The sequence below is a fragment of the Argiope bruennichi genome, chromosome X2, assembly GCF_947563725.1.
Source record: "Argiope bruennichi chromosome X2, qqArgBrue1.1, whole genome shotgun sequence".
Taxonomy (NCBI): domain Eukaryota; kingdom Metazoa; phylum Arthropoda; class Arachnida; order Araneae; family Araneidae; genus Argiope; species Argiope bruennichi.
In genome coordinates, this window is record NC_079163.1 from 46,056,743 (window position 1) to 46,074,259 (window position 17,517).

Genomic DNA, 17,517 nt, shown 5'->3' on the forward strand with positions numbered 1-17,517 from the left:
AAATAAAAAATTCCTAATATGCGGAAAAAAAATTTTCTATTTAATATTTAATTATTTATTATTAAAGAAAGAAGCATCTGAAAAGAAGTAGCATTTAAATGCCTGATCAAAAGAAAAGCGAAATGAAAACTTTTAAATATTGAATTTTTATTGTGAGAAAGATAGGGAATTATTATTTAAAAATTAGATGAATTCCATTAAAAAATGTACTCTCGGATCGAAAAATTTAAACCAAACTTGTTTGAAAGACCCTATTCGTTTTTTTTTTTTTTTTTTTTTTTTTTTTGCTAAAGTAGCTCATTGGGTTTCTGTAGATTCTAGAAAAGTTCACATCACAATTTTCGGTGATACTCAGGCAAACGATAAAAATTTTGAAATAATTTGTTGTAGTTTTTGAGGTTTAAGAATCGCAAAATTTCATTAAATCTTTTAAATATACAGGTTTTATAATGGCTGTCATTTTCGCAAAAGTACAGGATGTTTATACATGAATATTCCAACTTTTCAGAAAGGAAAACTAAATACAAGCTTGTTGCGTGCCGGAAATCACAAATAACAAATTCTACACAGTTATAAGAATTCGTTGTGATTCCCTCCAAAAATACAAACGATATCCAAGCGATACGATAAGTCATCTCTTTCTTTTTCAGCTTCTCTGACGTGATGCTTTGAAAGCCTGCAGATAATCATGTCCAAAGTTCGTCAATGTCAGTTGTTAGCGATGTAACTAACACCTGCTGTTTGCTGTATCCCCAGAAAAAAAATATATATTATCGACTAATTCGTATATCTGTATATTTTCAAAGTTTTACACCACGTATGCAGAAAAAATAATGGAATGAGTTATCATATTGCTTGGATATCCTTCATATCTCTGAAGGGGCTTATATTGAACACTTATATCTGTGTTGAATTCAAACTTTCAAATGTTTTTTTTTTCGATGAACAAGGCTGTACTTTGTTTTCTTTTAACAGTACTTTTCTTTGTACTTTTGCAAAGCCGGGGTATTCCTCTATAAATATCCTGTACTTTAAGGAATTGCGTACGTCTTCCCAAACTAATTTCAAATACTAAATATTAGCTATCATTGAGAGAAGGAATCTGTAAAGAATACTATCGAGAAAAGAATTTTTTTTAATGTGTGATAGTTTTCTTCGAAATGGGGAGCTTTGCTGTTGATGACAATCATAATTTAGCAAAGCACAATAAGGCAGATGCGTATAAAAAGAAGATAAAGAGGTATCAATGTTCTCTGGGGAGGTGGGAAAAGTTGGCATGAGACGTGATTCGAAGTCAAAATAATTTTTCTTTATTGCGGGTACATCAAACAAATGCGTTAAGTATGGGGCAAGGAGACCTAGATATAATTTGTTCTCTCTACGCTACTACCCAGGGGCATAAAAAATGATCACGTTTGATATTAGACGAGGTATTTATTATAAATTTGCTCTAAATGAATTGGACGGATCATTGGATGGGAAAAACCTTTACGTATTAAAGAAAGTAGTAATTTCTGGATGGAGTATTAAATCCTCACCATAGTAAATCCGTTATATATATATATATATATATATATATATATATATATATATATATATATATATATAATGTAAAAACACACATTTTTGAACAGAAAGAAGATACTTAGAAAAGTTTAAAACTTTTATTCCATCCCAGGAGATATAATTTATGTAAATGAAGCGTGAACAAAACTGACGTCGGTGCACTGGCGATACAAAAACAGAACAGCGTAAAAGAGAAACGAAATATTTTCCCCCGGTCATTATACACCACGAGATTCTGATAGGGATTTCTTTACACGTGTCGTTTTAGGTAAGGGGAAAATAGGTATATTTTAAATAGGTTAGGTTTAGGTTTAGGTTTGCAGATTTTTATCCCTTCACTCGGAGCGTGAGAACCGCTGATTTAAGCATTTTTACAGAGCTTCTGGCGCATTAATGAAATGAAAAAGGCGCAATGGGATCAGGAAATAAAAAAACATTTTAGAATGAAGTTAATATGGGCTAAATAAAGATTAAAATTAGAAAATTAATTGCGTTTAAATTAGATTTTAATATATATATATTAATGCAATAGTTAAATTTGCGGTGTCATTTATGAATGGAGAAATAAATACAATAAATTTACTATTACCATGATTGCTTGTATAAAGATGGGAGGCAGTTAAATTTTTTAAGATTAAAATAAGTCAAACGATATATAAGCAGAAGAATCATTTAATAAAAAGCGACTAAAAACGACATTCAAGATTAATTACAATTAAATCCACTTAACACACTTAAATTAGACCCAAACTTCCAACGGAAAAGTAATCAAAAATTAATTATTAATTCGATACATATGTTTAAAGTCTTTGAGATTTGTATATGTTTTAAAAATTACATTAGATTGAGCAATTACAAAATAAGGCACTGCGAATTCCACAGTGATCTGGAATTCCAAAAGTTTCGTTAAATTTGATGAACTTGCACAACATTTGAAGTTGTAATTCCCGAATCATCTTATGTTACTTGGCATTAAAACTGGAGTCTTCAATTGCCCACATCGAGAAAAGAGTGAATAAATTCTTACTTGTTTTTACACCAAGATAAGGAACTATGTAATATAAGCTATTAAGGAATACTGGAATTAACTCGTTGTTCAGTGAATTCCATTATAACGTTTTATATAACAAATTTGCTATAAAAGGAGCAAATTCGTTTGGTCATTGAATAACATTGATTCATTTGCATCAATGGGGTTACATGACTGAAAACCCTAGTATTTAATGTCATAACCTTCAAACCTTGCTCTCCACCCACGTGATTGAAAAAAGATGGCCAAATCTGGCTCTCGTTACTCATCCGCTCCACCCCTCGTTCTCTGGATGTTTTCATCCCAATAGTTAATTATTTCTCTTCAAATGTCAGAATTTAAAATATTTAAAGAAACTAGGAATGAATTTTTAGAGTTCCATGATTTATGATATCGTTAACAGCTAAAAGCAGAAACAATCTTATAGACATTAACTTACAGTATCTATTAGTTATTAACAATAACAGCTCATCAAGTTTTATGATACCGGCAATTTATACAACTACTGTATTCTATAGATTACCTCGGCACTTTTTAGAATATCGAGCATATGTAGGTAAAGTATGAAATATGCGAATTATTATAAACTTTCCCTAGGCATTCTATGGAATGATAAATGCTATTTAGGTGAAGTATGAAAAAAAGGACCATGAGAACGCTATTATTTAAACAGTTTATTAGTTTAGAAACAAAGAATGAAAAAAATATAATTTTCATCATCATTACAAACATGACCGCAGAAAGCACAATTTTTTGAGCACACTTAGTACATTACTGGTTTCCTTTAAACAGGCAGAACAGTAGCAGAAACGGAAATTTCTTCGGTAATTATTTCATCATCATGTTGGTTTAATCTACCATAGAATATAATCTCATCGTTTGTTTGTTTTTAAAACAGGCTCTTTTTTTTTTTTTTTTGCATTTGAGATGGCTTTCATACTTTGCCAATTTGACATTTGGCCTTCTATAGAATGTCTAGGAAATGTATGAAATTTTTAGTCGTTTCATACATTACCAGTCAGTTTTCGGCATTCTATAAAATGCCATCGTCTTCTATGGAATGACTGTTTTCATACATTGAAGGCAATATATATAATAAATTGCAGAGAGGTATTGGAGAAGTACACTAACAGAACTTTTCAGTATCACTTAAAGCTTATTTTTATTAGAATAGTTTTTATAGGGGGATAGGAAGATGTCAAATTGCATTCAGCATTGACCTTGAAATCCTGAAGATTTATGTTAATCTTTCTCTTTAAAAAAAAAAAAGTAGCATAGAAGTGATTGATGTAAGTGCGTGTTAGTTTTGGTTGTTGGTCTATTACAGGTGAAAGAACTGTAAAAAAAGAGCATTATTTTCGAATTTCTTTCTCAATCCTACAGCCACAAAGAAATCGTTGGTTATATGCCAGACACATGGCACTGAGCCACACGAAGAAATTATTTGTTAAACTTCACTGGGTGAAGCGTAAGCACCCTGTGTACTATTGGCAGGAGAACTTAAAACGACAACAGAAAAAAAAAAAAAAAAAAAAACTTTTTCACGAGCAATGAAAAAAAGTTACCTAATTTTAAATACAATTTCCCAGAATATTTATTAAAACTAAAGTTTAAACATACCTTTCAATTCATTAAAGTTTAAACATACCTTCCAATTCATAAAAAGTTCATTATCAAGAAAGAAAAAAAATATAATGAAAAATTTCTACAGGTTACATAACAAAACACACGCAGTTGACTCGGTGCTTGCGATTCAGAATTAGAATTTTATCCTCATTTAAAGGAATTGGGTTGTTCTCGGCACAAATAAATAAATAACAAAATAAACTGCCGAATTTTCATTTGTAAATATAGATTTTTTTGTAAGTAAATCTTATATCTGATTTAAAATTTAGAATAAATAAAAAGAATTATCAGTTTTTATTATAAAACTTTAGAAGAATATTTGCTTCATAAAGTATCCGTTTTGTACAAGCAAAATGAATAATTGTCATGATGCGATAACCTCAATTCGGCAAGCGCAGCAAAAATATTTTTGAATGAAATCATTCCAAAATTAATATAATATGTAGATATAGGTTAATTAATTATAATTAAAATATTTTCCTTTTAATATACACACAATAAAAAAAATTAAATATAGAATAACATGTAATGCGAAAATTTAAAAAATATCTGATATTTTTCATTATAAATAGCTTCTTACCGTTATTATTCACATTAATAAATAAAAATAGGTTTAACAGACATACAAGATTTGTAAATATTGTAGTATGAAATTTTATATGGTTTCAATTGAATGAATGCTTTTATGTGTACCGAAATTTGAAAAAAAAAAATGCTTCTCGAAAAAGGCAAAAAAATTTCATCTTTCCCTCATAGGGAATCCTATTAGCTTTTTTAAATTAAAAAAAAATGCTTCTCGAAAAAAGCAAAAAAAAAATCATCTTTCCCTCATAGGGGATCCTATTAGCTTTTTTAAATTTGAAAAAAAAAAAAATGCTTCTCGAAAAAAGCAAAAAAATTTCGTCTTTACCCTCATAGGAGATCCTATTAGCTTTTTTAAATTTGAAAAAAAAAAATGCTTCTTGAAAAAAGCAAAAAAATTTCATCTTTCCCTCATAAGGGATCCTATTAGCTTTTTAAAAAATTAATTTAGGTGCTTCCAATTTTTTTAAACCTATATACATTCTACATTTCTATAATCATTGAAATGCACCATATTTTATGACACTAAAATTCAAATTTCGATTCTTTTGAAGGTACAAATGTTCCTAGTTCTCTTAATTCACAAAAGCAGTTAATCTACCTTCCGTATTACATTCTACTTTATTTTATATAATTTACTTTATTTATATATCTTTCACATTCTACTTATTATATCTACTAATTCTACTTTCCAATTTCTTCAGAATCCAATAGTAAAGATTTTAGTAATGCGGAAATAAAATTTGAATAACATAAAATCTAATATCCTATTTTAACTTCTGATTATTAACAATCTTCAGATACGTTAAAAGTCAAATTCTCTCCTCAAAAATATATGAAATCAAAGACAAAAATTAGAATCTAAAATTGAATACAAAAATCAATTCGTTATTGAAAGAATTGTGAACATTCATGAAATTATTATTTTCACTATTAGAATATAATTTTTGTTATACAAGATATAACTATCTTAAAAGTGAAAAATAAGATCAGCATTTGGTAAGTATCTCTAATTTGTCAATAACATTTTATTCATGTTTAACTATAATAAGCAGCTTTATCACGCTTCTTTTATTAGCAAGAATAAAAAGAATATAAATAAACTAAAGACTTTTGAATCGAAGGCAAATTCCCAGTCAAAGATTCAAAACCAAAAAAATAAAAAAATAAAAATATTATTATTATTATTTTCTGAAATTATTTCAAATCCTTATCATTATGATCTTAATATGGATCTGATAATTCCAGTCAATTATATATAAGTGACATACGTAGCGAAGTTACAGCCAGAACAAAAGAAAAGTTAAAAGCTGAAATACTTTATCTTGATCGCGTGCCTCTCAGATAAAACGCCAACTGCTCTTTATGACATATTTATGACATTTCGTAAAACCAAAATGGAGCTATTTCCATAAAATTATGGTAAACGGGGAAATTTAGTAAAGATCTGAACGGATAAACTGCATTTGGCGATAAATTTTATGTGTGGAATAAATCACCTTCCGTTAAACTACATTAGATTTAAGATTATTCTAGAATAATGTCTCAGAATATCAGAATATTCAGTCCCATTAACCAATACGCAGGATTCGGAATTATAGTGATATATTTTAAATCCCTTTGCTTTTTTTTTTAATTCCATCAAGAAAGCATTTGTTATGCGTTAATTTAAGGGATAGAATTTTTCTAAACTTGCTACCGCTGAAATAAAGTAAAGAGAATAATGGGCTTCAGAGCAAATAGAAAAAAAGAAAAGGCTTAGTTTATAAAGGAGGCTAAGTCTTAGTTTCTAATTAATATTTAAGCATACGCCAAATTTCGATATGAGAATAATATAAATGTTTTAGATTTAAAAGTTACCCAAATTTTGAAACATTTTTATTTTATTCTGGACTTAACTAATTATACATTTTGAGAGTAATAGAGTCAACTCAAATGATGCCATAGTCACAAAACATACTATTTAACTGGAAAGCATATAAATAATTACTCTGTCATAATATGCTAAATTGCAGTGAAACCGACATTAATTTTTGCATTTTATAATAAAGAAAACATTGAAGAATTATAATTTAATGTTGATACTTATATTATTAGTATAATAAAATCGATTTCAATTAAGTTACAGTCATGTGATACAAGTCCGCATGCATGCCATCTCACTGTACGTTGTCTTATGTGTAGCAGTAACATCTTTCTTTTTCTGTAAAAAGCGCATTAAAATTTAAAACTGATGTGGAGCGAATGACATGCATTCATTTCACCTCAAGTTCTCGACTTATTTTTTTTTTTCTTTTCTTCCAACTGCGGAAGAATGTATAGTAAAATAAGCAACATGCACCTTCCACAATTTATAAAATAATTGAAGATATTTCCTTTATTGAAATGCTAAAAGACGTGAATGATGAGAAGAATTTACTTTACAAAAATATAATTTTTTATGATACATTTAATAAGTATCTGAGAGAGACATTCATCGTTTTAGATCTGAAAGGAGATATTCTCCTTTGAAATGTTGAATGATAAAGGTGTAAAGAATTTATTTACAAAAATAGGATTTTCTTCAATATATTTAATGAACATCTCTGAGGATCATTCATCGCTTTAGATTAGTGAAGAGAGTAAACTTTTCTACTGAATAAAAACTTCTAAATATAAGATTCTGTTCAGTTATCTGATTTCCCAGAATATACGAAAAAGAAGTAGAAGAAGATATCATCTAGTGCTAAAATAAAATTCACAATTTTGTATTTATGATTTGTTTAAGGAAACACGAACTAAAAAGATCTTTTATAATTCAATAATGATATATAATATAAACTATCGATATAAATGACAAGTAGTTACAAAGAAAAAAAAAAACTAAGGTTCAAAGACAGAAGAGTAAGGAAAGTACATATTTCTAAAAAAATGTTTCACTCCAAAGGATATCCAAAAAAGAAAACCAAATCAGACAATTTCCAAAGAAAGAAAAAATTGTGTTATTTACAATATAATAAAAAACATGTTTTTAATTTCGAAAGCGCGTCAAAAAGATTTAAAACGATCTGATTTTTCATTTTAAAAATAAATGCATTTAACTTTTTTTTAAATTATTAGATAATTATTTAACCTACTGAAATATACATCAAGGAGAAAAAAAAGTCAGGTAAAAAAATATGGGAATATAAATTATTGAAATAGATTCCGTTAAACTGAAGTTTAAATTGCAATATTTGGATATATGGTGTATTTTTAACCCTACATTTTTTTTCCTCTGATGGTTTTGCTGACAACCATCTAGTGCGAATATTTTATAGCCAATCGTGTTTTCTTTAACCCATCAGCAGTATATCTTTAGTGCAGAATAACCCTCTCCTCTGTATGCTTATGAGTTATTTTGAGTGCTGTTTTTGCTTTCTTGCAGTATTCATAGTGCTCAGTTACCACTGCTGTGGAAGAACGTGCCAACTGCCCCACTCAAGTAATCCGCTCTCTTTCTCCATTTACTGCACCTTAGTCTTGTCGGTTTCTGGTGAGTTTTTCTTCCTGTCACGCTGACCTGTCTTCTGTCTTTCTTCTTCAAATTTCTGCTCATTTACTATCTTTGCAGCTTCTCTTTTAGACTAGTATTTCCTTGACTCCTGGAAGACCTCCTATTCTCCCTCCTTGGTAAAGAGTCCAGCACCTGATTACTCGAATCTCCTGATGTCGATCCCGCTACCTGTATCTGGCAATAAGAATTCATCCCTAGGCTCCTGACAGGAAATCCTTTCTTTATCGACTAACGGACCTTTGGACAATCGAAACTTTTATTTACTATTTACGCTTATATATACATACATATATATACTTATATATATATACAAAGAACCAAAAGCTATTGAAGCCTAACGGAAACATATCAAGCCTGTTTTCAGGGTAAAATTGTAAAAAGCTAAAAAAAAAAAAAATTGTATCTGTTAAACAGAGTTTTACAAAGTTGCTAGGAACTAAGTGCCTGCTGCCGAAGGTGGAAGTCAGTGTAGGCAACTCGATCCCATTTTCAGCAACATATCCTATTCCCTATTATTGGATTGAATTGAAAATTTTTAAGATCGAAATAACCTCTCTCTCCCTATAAATCTATTCTGAACGTGCCAAAGCAACCCTTTGACTAAGTCGTGGAAGGCATTTGGATAACCCCTCTCCAGCAGAAAGGCATTATTCTTTAACTCAAACCCATAAAGAGCGGATGCTAAATTTTCAAACACACAATAGAGTACTGGTATGTTTAATATATAAATAGTATACGAAGTAGATTTTGCTTTATGTGTGGACGGAAAAAGAGTCGGATTGTAATTAGTTCTCGATGTTGTAACGGTTGATCTCTGAAAGGATCTCTGTTTCTATTATTATTTTTTCTGTGGTGACGTGATGCTGTACATATGTGTTTTCTTTTTTAAACTCAGTTCATTCTCACGATGAATCCCTTTCCACCATCGTTGCATGCCAAACACTCTTGAACTGTACCGTTAGTTGACGCCCGAGATGCAACTTTTGATTGAGAAACAGGTCCCCATAGCCGTAACATGAAGGAAAGAGTTGCTTACGCCCAAGCTGATGAAAAAAGTAAAAGATCCAAGTACAAAAACAGACAGGTGGAAGGAGAACCGGAGTTCTCCATTACATATCACATTTTTTGAGACATTGTATATGCACTATTTCTAGATGTAGTTGTTATTGTATATTATACAAATGCATCAGCCGGGCATTAGGCCTCCGTAGTGTTGTCATACTGCATCGATAACCAATCTTGTTATCAAATTCTGATTGATTAAAGGAAAAAAATAATTTTGTGCCGCCAACTTTTTAAAATCAGATGAAGGAGAAATTACGGCCAAAACAGTGATAGCACTCAACTTTTTGGGCTGCGTCAGCATTATTCGGGTGAGCTGCACGCTGCGCGTTTTCTTGTGTGATGAGCCGAGATGAAATTTCCATAATTTTATTTTCGAAGAAAGATTGTCATTTGACTTTATTTCTTAGTTAGGGAAAGTCACTGCCCAAATTCATGTGCCAAAAGAAAAACAAAGAGAGAAAGAGTGGGAAAGTCCGTGCGTCAGAAAGCTAGTCTCTTTTTGAACTGTTCTTCTAAAACCAGAGAGCAGTTTGCAGCTCACAATTTCTTTAAATTTGTTCTTTTTAATTTTGATCAAAATAGTCTTCCAAACAAAAAGGACTAAATTCCAGATACTTGAATGCCAAAACGAAAAAAAGACGAAACATATCACCGAATGATTTTTCCGCTCGTGTCTATTTATTGAGAATTTTCTCTTTAATGCACTTAGATTCCGAAAGTTTTGGTAAAAAACCAGAAAACGGGCGGGTGCCATCAGCTCTGCTAAGCACTGGTTCTGAAAAGGGTATTTTTTACCAAGAAATTGTACGAATGTACAGAAACGGGACCAACTCATCTTTTCGTACTCATTTTCTAAAAAAGCTCGATTTTCAAACTGGTAGAAGTAGCCTCGAAGCGATCTTCTCGAAATTCTTTTCTTACCAAAAATTTGTTTCCAATCTTTTTATCTCCAACCGGAAGAGACTACTGTTAAGAGACGGAAATTCAAGAGTTCCTTAATAGTGCTCAAAAGAAAATTGTTTCCTAAATTTTCACCTTTGACAACAAAACAAAAAAAAAAGAAAAAATGAGTAAAGAAAGAAAAAAATGTGTCATCAAGAAGTTACACAGTAGTCCCTAAATAGTGCTCAAATGGAAAATTGTTACCCGTTTTTTCACCTCCAATGGAAGAACTGCCATCAAGAAGTAATGCAATGGTCCCTTCATAGAGCTCAATTAGACATGAAGAGTTTTTGGCGCCCAATCGTTGCTTTCCGATCTTTACAGCACCTGTGTTTAACGCTTTGTAGTTCTAGTCACCATTATTCTGTGTAACACCGGACAATCTTTTCAATCTCGAGCACTTCTTTCACAATTTCCTCGATTGATGACTCAAAAATCAACGAGCTTATGAGTGTCAATATTTTCAGGGCTCACGAGTATAGTTTGTTCTGTTAACTGACGGAGAAAGTTCTTCCTGCGTTTTAAATTTTACTAGTGTGGTTTTACAAAAGCAATATGCAATGCTTTGAAATTGATGTGGCTTTCATTTTAAAGTTGTTTGTTGTATTACATGTCGTTGATTTTGTAGTATTTGACTGCGGCAGCGAGACAAAAATTGACTGCTCAGTTTTGTCAGCAAGTTTGTTATTGCGACAAAGGAATTATTTACACAATTTGTAAAATAATATATATGAGTGTTAATGAAGTGAAAAAAGTTAAACAATGAAAATAACTGAATTTTCTACGCAATTATATGTTCCCATAAGCTGTTTATATCAGTTGAGGAGGAGATATTTCATATCTATTTTCACCATATTTAATAAGTTCTATGTAAGTTACACTTTTTACGAGTGTGTTTTAAAGGCACGATCAAAGAAACGATCCCATGAACTGTTTACATCAGGTGAGGAAGAGATTTTTAATATCTATTTTCACCAAGCTTAATAAGTTCTATGCAAATTAAACATTTTTTTCTTTACTGTATCTGGTTGTAAAGGATATTTTATCTCTATTTTCACCATGCCTTATATACCCTATGCAAATAACTCTTTCTTTGATTGTGTCTTAAAGAAAGAAGATATATCCCATAAACAGTTTGTATCAGTTGAGATGATGATATTTTATATCTATTTTCACCACGCCTAATAAGTTATATGCAAATTACACCTTCTTTGATTGTGTCTAGGTGTAGGAGATATTTTAACTCTATTTTCATCATGCCTTACAAATACTATGCAAGTTACTCTTTCTCGGAGTGTGTTTTAAAGGCATGACCAAAGAAACGTTCCCATAAACTGTTTATATCAGTTGAGGAAGAGACATTTAATACTTATTTTCACCACTCCTAATATATTCTATGCAAGTTTAACTGTCTTTGATTGTGTCTGTGTGTAGGAGATATTTGATACTTATTTTCAACACGCCGTATAAAACCTATGCAAATACACTTTTTTTTTAATTGTGTTTTAAAAGAACAACCAAAGAAATTTCCTAGTTATGTGGCCACATATCAAATATGATTTTAAAATTAATTTTCCATCCAGTAAAGGCATATCAATGAAAGGTTGATCTCTCTTCATATCATGACTACGCAAATAAAGTATTGTATGGGAGAAACCTCTTCAAAACCGCTTCGTTCTTCTTGAAATAGTAAAAGTAAGACTGTGAATAGAATTGTGTTCCTCCTCAAATAATAAAAAAATAAAATAAAATAAAAAATATAAAAATGTAAAAAAATATATAAAAAAAAATTTAAAAGGCAACTTCTTATTGAGGCGAAAAGTCATGAGATCGTCATTCTTTAGTCATGAAACCGTATCATATTCCACTTTGACATTTTTTACTCAACACTCTCGTGAAATGTTTAGAAGTGACTGTAAAATGTGTTGAGATTTTGTGTTTCTCACAGTATTCCATTTCGACACTTGTATGTCTTGTGAAGCGGAGGAGATAAGATGCTTCGAGTCAAATTGTTTTCTGGTTAGCACAATTATTCTATGGCGATATAATGAGCACAACTATTCTACGTGTAACCTAAACAGTATTGCTAATTTTTTTCGATGACTGTACAGGAATGCCCCGTATTCTGTATGGTGACTAATAATAAAACTGTTGTGAAGTTTTGACAGTTTATCTTTACTTTGACACTCCAAACATATTCACTATATAATCAAACCTCAATAACATGCAACACCGACAACATTAATTTAAAAATTTGCTATCTGTGTAGAATTTACATAGAAATCATAATAATTAAAATTATATCAGAAATTAATACAAATATTACATAATGGACCTTAACATAAGGCAAACAATAAGAATTCTTAAAATTTAAAAACATGAAAACATTTGTAATACAAATTGTAATTAATAGTAAATATTGGGCGAAAGAGGATCATTTAAAATAAACCTCAATGCAATGCTTGTATCTCGAATAAGTAAAAAGACATTTCAGTGAAGTGAAAAAGAAATCAAAAATAATTCTCAATATTTTAGTTGCCGAAGACATAATAATGCCTGATAAGCTATTAAGCAATCAAATATATCACAGCAACAAACTTTTTAAATGAAAGAAAATTTTAATATTTAGTGTATAAGCTTTCATTTGAAAATTCTCTAATTTACAAAAAAATAAATCTTTAGATATAAAAATTATCTGACGTATTTTTACTTTATTTTTAGCATAAGTACATTAACAGATACGTATTAAGCGAGCGTATATATGGAATTCTACGGTGATAATGAAAGTATTACATAGAACATAAAACACGTGTTGTCTTACCTTTCGGATAAACACATTTCAGAAAAACTGCAGTATTCCCCAAAAATGCAAAACATGATTAAAGCTAAGTTTTATTATGTATTAAAATCTGATTTTTAGATCACTTGATGACGATTTATAACTCGTTTTATCCTTTACAAATTAGGCATCTACTTATAAGAAAAAAACTCTGCACTGTGAATCAAGATGGCCACTATAACTTTGCTCAGTTTTCTATGCAAACAGCATTCAAAAAATTGATTTATTTTCAGAAAGAATGATTTCTGCAAAACGATAACACCAAAATTTAAATATTGGAGTATAAAATTACTTTTAATATTAAAAAATAGGAATAATGCTAAGTTTCAGTCCATATGGACAAAAGAAAAATGAACGTCAACTAAACAAAACCATAAAGGACATTCGCGAAGACTACCCAAAAAAACAAAGTATCAAGATAAATAATATTAGAGAAAAGGTATAACACATTATTTCTTATAAATTAGCATAAAATAATTAATCTTCTTAGGAAATTACAAAGAAAAAAATTGGGATTTAAATCAATAATTCGTGATCAGATTCAGGCAAAGCTACTTCAAATTTTAAAGAGATTAAATTACATTATGAAATATGTCGATGGAACATGTAACACACAGCAATTTGCTGGAAAATATAATGTACTATTTCCATTCGAAAAACCATATATCTTTCAAAATGCAATTAAGAATGTGGTAAAACAACAAATCGGCAAAAACGAGGAAAATACTGACAAAGTTTTTATTTATTAAGTAATTATTTTTATCAATGAAATATTTCAGTCTCATTCTTTTGAAAAAAAAATCTTCAATTATTTCCCTTATCAATTTGATCTGTTTTCGAAGGCAGACAAATTTTGGCAATTAGAAGCTCAGAAGAATGTTCGGGAGTACAAAATATAATTATCTTAAAATTAAAAAGAGAAAAGCTACATGATGTATAACTATGCATGATTCAATCGCTATCAATATGAATAGAATTTATTCAAAGTAATTGATAGTTCAGGTTTTCTACTCAAATCTAGAAAAAAAATTTCATATATTTTTCCTGCATTATTATAGGTAGCGCGCGAATAACCCTCACATGTTACAATAAAAATAATAATAACCTCCTAGTTTCCATCAGCGGGAAAAGAAAAGGAAAGTAAGCAGAAATTAAACATTTACCTAAAATAATAGTATATTAAATGAATGTTTATATTTACATATAGATTAAAAAAAACAATTTTTCGTTACTGTTGTCTAGAATTTTGAAGAAAAACTCACATGTTAAGGAGAAAAACAAAAGATATTGATCATTTACTTCATGCTCTATAATTTAAAGTAATGCAAAATTAAGGATTCGGGAGAAATAAAATACAAAATAACATTCTTGCGATCACGATACAAACCATTTAATGATTATCTAACAAAAAACATTACTAAGATTTTCTTTTTTTTAATTAATTTATTTTTGGCCAATTCATACATGTGAACATCAATGTCTGCAACTTCTGCAAATTTTTCAGTCATCGATTTCATTTTTCTTCTTTTGCAACAATTCAATTTGCAAAGCCATTTTGCTTTTGTTGAATTCTTTTTTTTTTATCTGAACTTTTTTCTGCTTTTTTTAAAGCTTCATAATATCTCATATGCACTAATTTTGCAAACTGTAGGAATTCTCTTGAGATCGGAATATTTAAGACACCTTCATAAAAATTTATGGCATCCTATATAGTTCTTAGACCAATTAAAGAATTCTCTTTCAGTTTCATTAAGCATAATCTTGTCGATACTTAATTTCCTTCCTACAGTTGCAGTGCCATGTGACAATACAAGAATTATTTTTAGGACTTCCCAAAAGTCAGAAAATTCTTTGGACTTCAAACAGTAGAATAGAAATCACCTAAATGAATTTCTTCATTGAATGAAGTTGTCCTTTGTATTCACTTATCAGTTTTTTCAGGAAAATTTCAAATACAGCTTTTTAAATAGCAAATTTTTTTGGACATGCATTAAAAATACTTTTTTGTAGTATTCTACACGTATATAAAACACTGTTAAAAAGTATCCTTGTTCACTTTCAGTAGTTCCACTAATATTCAAGTAGCTGTAGTCATTATTCCAATGTCAGTATTTTTTCTCGGTCTTGGAATGATCTGTACAGAAGAAAAGGGATGAGATTCCAAGAACGGTATTGTTTAGTTTTTAAGAACTATAGTGACAGAACAGAACGCCGTCTCATACCCCCGTATCCGTAAACGTTATGGTCATTTAACGATTTGATGGGCATATTACAGAAATTTTATTAAATATCAGAATATTTACAGAAGAAAAAACAAAAATAACTATGTACAGAATTTACAAACATATAATAAATGATAATAATATGAAAACGTTTAGAATGGTATTTTATTTTGAAATATTATAGAAAAATTATTTGGAATAATAATATGCAGAAAGATATGTATGAAAAAAACACATGAATTCTGTGATTATTACACGTTATCATAACATATGAGGATGCAGTTAAACAAAATCCAATATAAAATAATTTGGTTAATGGTAACAAACAAAATCTCTATTTGAAAAATATTTTTGAATGCATATCTACGTGAAGACACTGTGGTGCTTTTTTCTCCCTTTTCTTCTTTTTTCCCTAAGTCCTTGTGTGTATCACACTTAATGTTGAAGGCTAGGGAGGCAAAAAAATATCTTTATTTTCACCGATAAATTTAATTGTTCTATGGATTTTTTTGCCAGAAGAGGAAGTTTCTGGCAAGTCTTTTCAGCCATTCTTGTTCAAGGCTTGATGATGATTTTCTTTTCATATGCCGAGAGATTGTGAGGATGCATTCTGCAGCATAATGAAGTGCCGTGCCAATTCCACCACAAATGCACCGATCACTCTCTGATATATTGAACCTTTGAAGGTACGTAGGGAAAAGGCTGTGTCTTGAGAAGGAAATAATATCCTCTCTGATTCAATTAGTGGGATGAAGGTTAACTGAGGGCATGATATTAAAAAATTTTCTGCCTGTATCACCATTGCTCCAATATCTTTGCCACTCCACTAGCATTTTTTTCAGGAGGAGGGCTTTTATATGCGGTTCAAGATTTGTTTGCATATAATATTGTCCATTTCGCGTTGCGTCCTTTGCCAGTTGGTCTGCTTTTTCATTACATATGTTGCCTGCATGCACTTTTACCCATGAGACTTTTACTGTTGGATTTGGAAGGAGGATGCTAAGAATTTTTCTTGCTACTTGGTTTGTACTCTTTAAATGAGAGGATACCATGATACTTGCTATATTGTCGACATGTATTTTAAAAGTGCTGATATTTGGAAACTGAAATAAATATTTAACTGCTTCATGAAGTGCGGTGAATTCAGCTTGAAAAACAATATTTTTGTCATTTAATTTGGCAGACCCGTAATAGGACCAGGTGTCATTGAGCAGGACACAGAACGCAGCTCCTACTACTTGTTCTGTTTTTGAGCCACCTGTGAAGATATTGGCGGTGTTCATTTGAGATATATTTACTCCTTCATCTTCCAATGAGATTTGATTGGGCTTAAGATTTTGTAAAGGGTGAGTAGACCAGGCAGATGCTTTCTTTTCTAGCTCTTATGGTTGAATCATTGTTAGGTTATGCGCAAGAGGAATTCTTAGACGATATATTGAAGTTTGGCTTCGAACTGTAACTGCATGTGCAGGGATGGAATGCCGAGTATAGTTTATGATAGTTTAAAAGAGTATAGTTTAGAAGAAATGATCTCAGAATGGAAGAGAATTTCCTCTTCATTCTGTATGTTAAGTTTATACACCACTCTGAGGAACTACGAGCAAGCATTCTCTCAGCTGTCTTATAAAGAACTTTTGTGTGTTTCTGAGAGATTCCCCATTCTCGCAATGTTTAAAAACATCGACATTTTTAAGATTAAAAATTTAAATTTTATGTACTTTTCCGGAAAGGAAGGTACATAAAACAGAGAAATTTCAAAATTTTCTCTGTTTTATAGATGACTTATAAATTACCCGAGTCTTTCCGATTTTCCCAGTAGCAACTCTGTATATTTTAACTGAATTAAGTATATACTTTTTCCCAACTATTACTGAAGTTCCATATCTAAAATTTAAAAAAAAATGTATAGCTTTATGAAGCTTTACTGTACAACTTAATGAAGTTCTGTTTTGCATAGCTTCATGTCATGTTTCTTTCTACCTCACCATGAATGATAAAAGTTTGCATTACTTATAGTATCCATATGTAATGCAGTCGTTCAAGGCTGTCTTAATACTTTCAACTTGAGTTGTCACTGCATGTAGTATTTTACAAAGGACATAAAACCGCA

The 17,517-nt window shown here is 30.3% G+C and overlaps 1 protein-coding gene and 1 long non-coding RNA gene across 2 annotated transcripts in view; one reads left to right on the forward strand and one right to left on the reverse strand.

Moving 5' to 3' along the window:
- The window catches only part of LOC129960108 (poly(rC)-binding protein 3-like), a 108,811-nt gene extending 96,302 nt beyond the window's left edge, over positions 1-12,509 (forward strand). The window contains exons 13-14 of the mRNA XM_056073238.1: positions 8,211-8,318; positions 8,397-12,509. Coding sequence (XP_055929213.1) covers positions 8,211-8,271 — 61 coding nt within the window. The 3' untranslated portion in view covers positions 8,272-8,318; positions 8,397-12,509. The remainder of the gene's footprint in view (positions 1-8,210; positions 8,319-8,396) is intronic.
- LOC129960111 (uncharacterized) overlaps positions 1-17,517 on the reverse strand; it is a 64,947-nt gene that overhangs the window by 23,709 nt on the left and 23,721 nt on the right. The gene's annotated exons all lie outside the window — the stretch shown is intronic.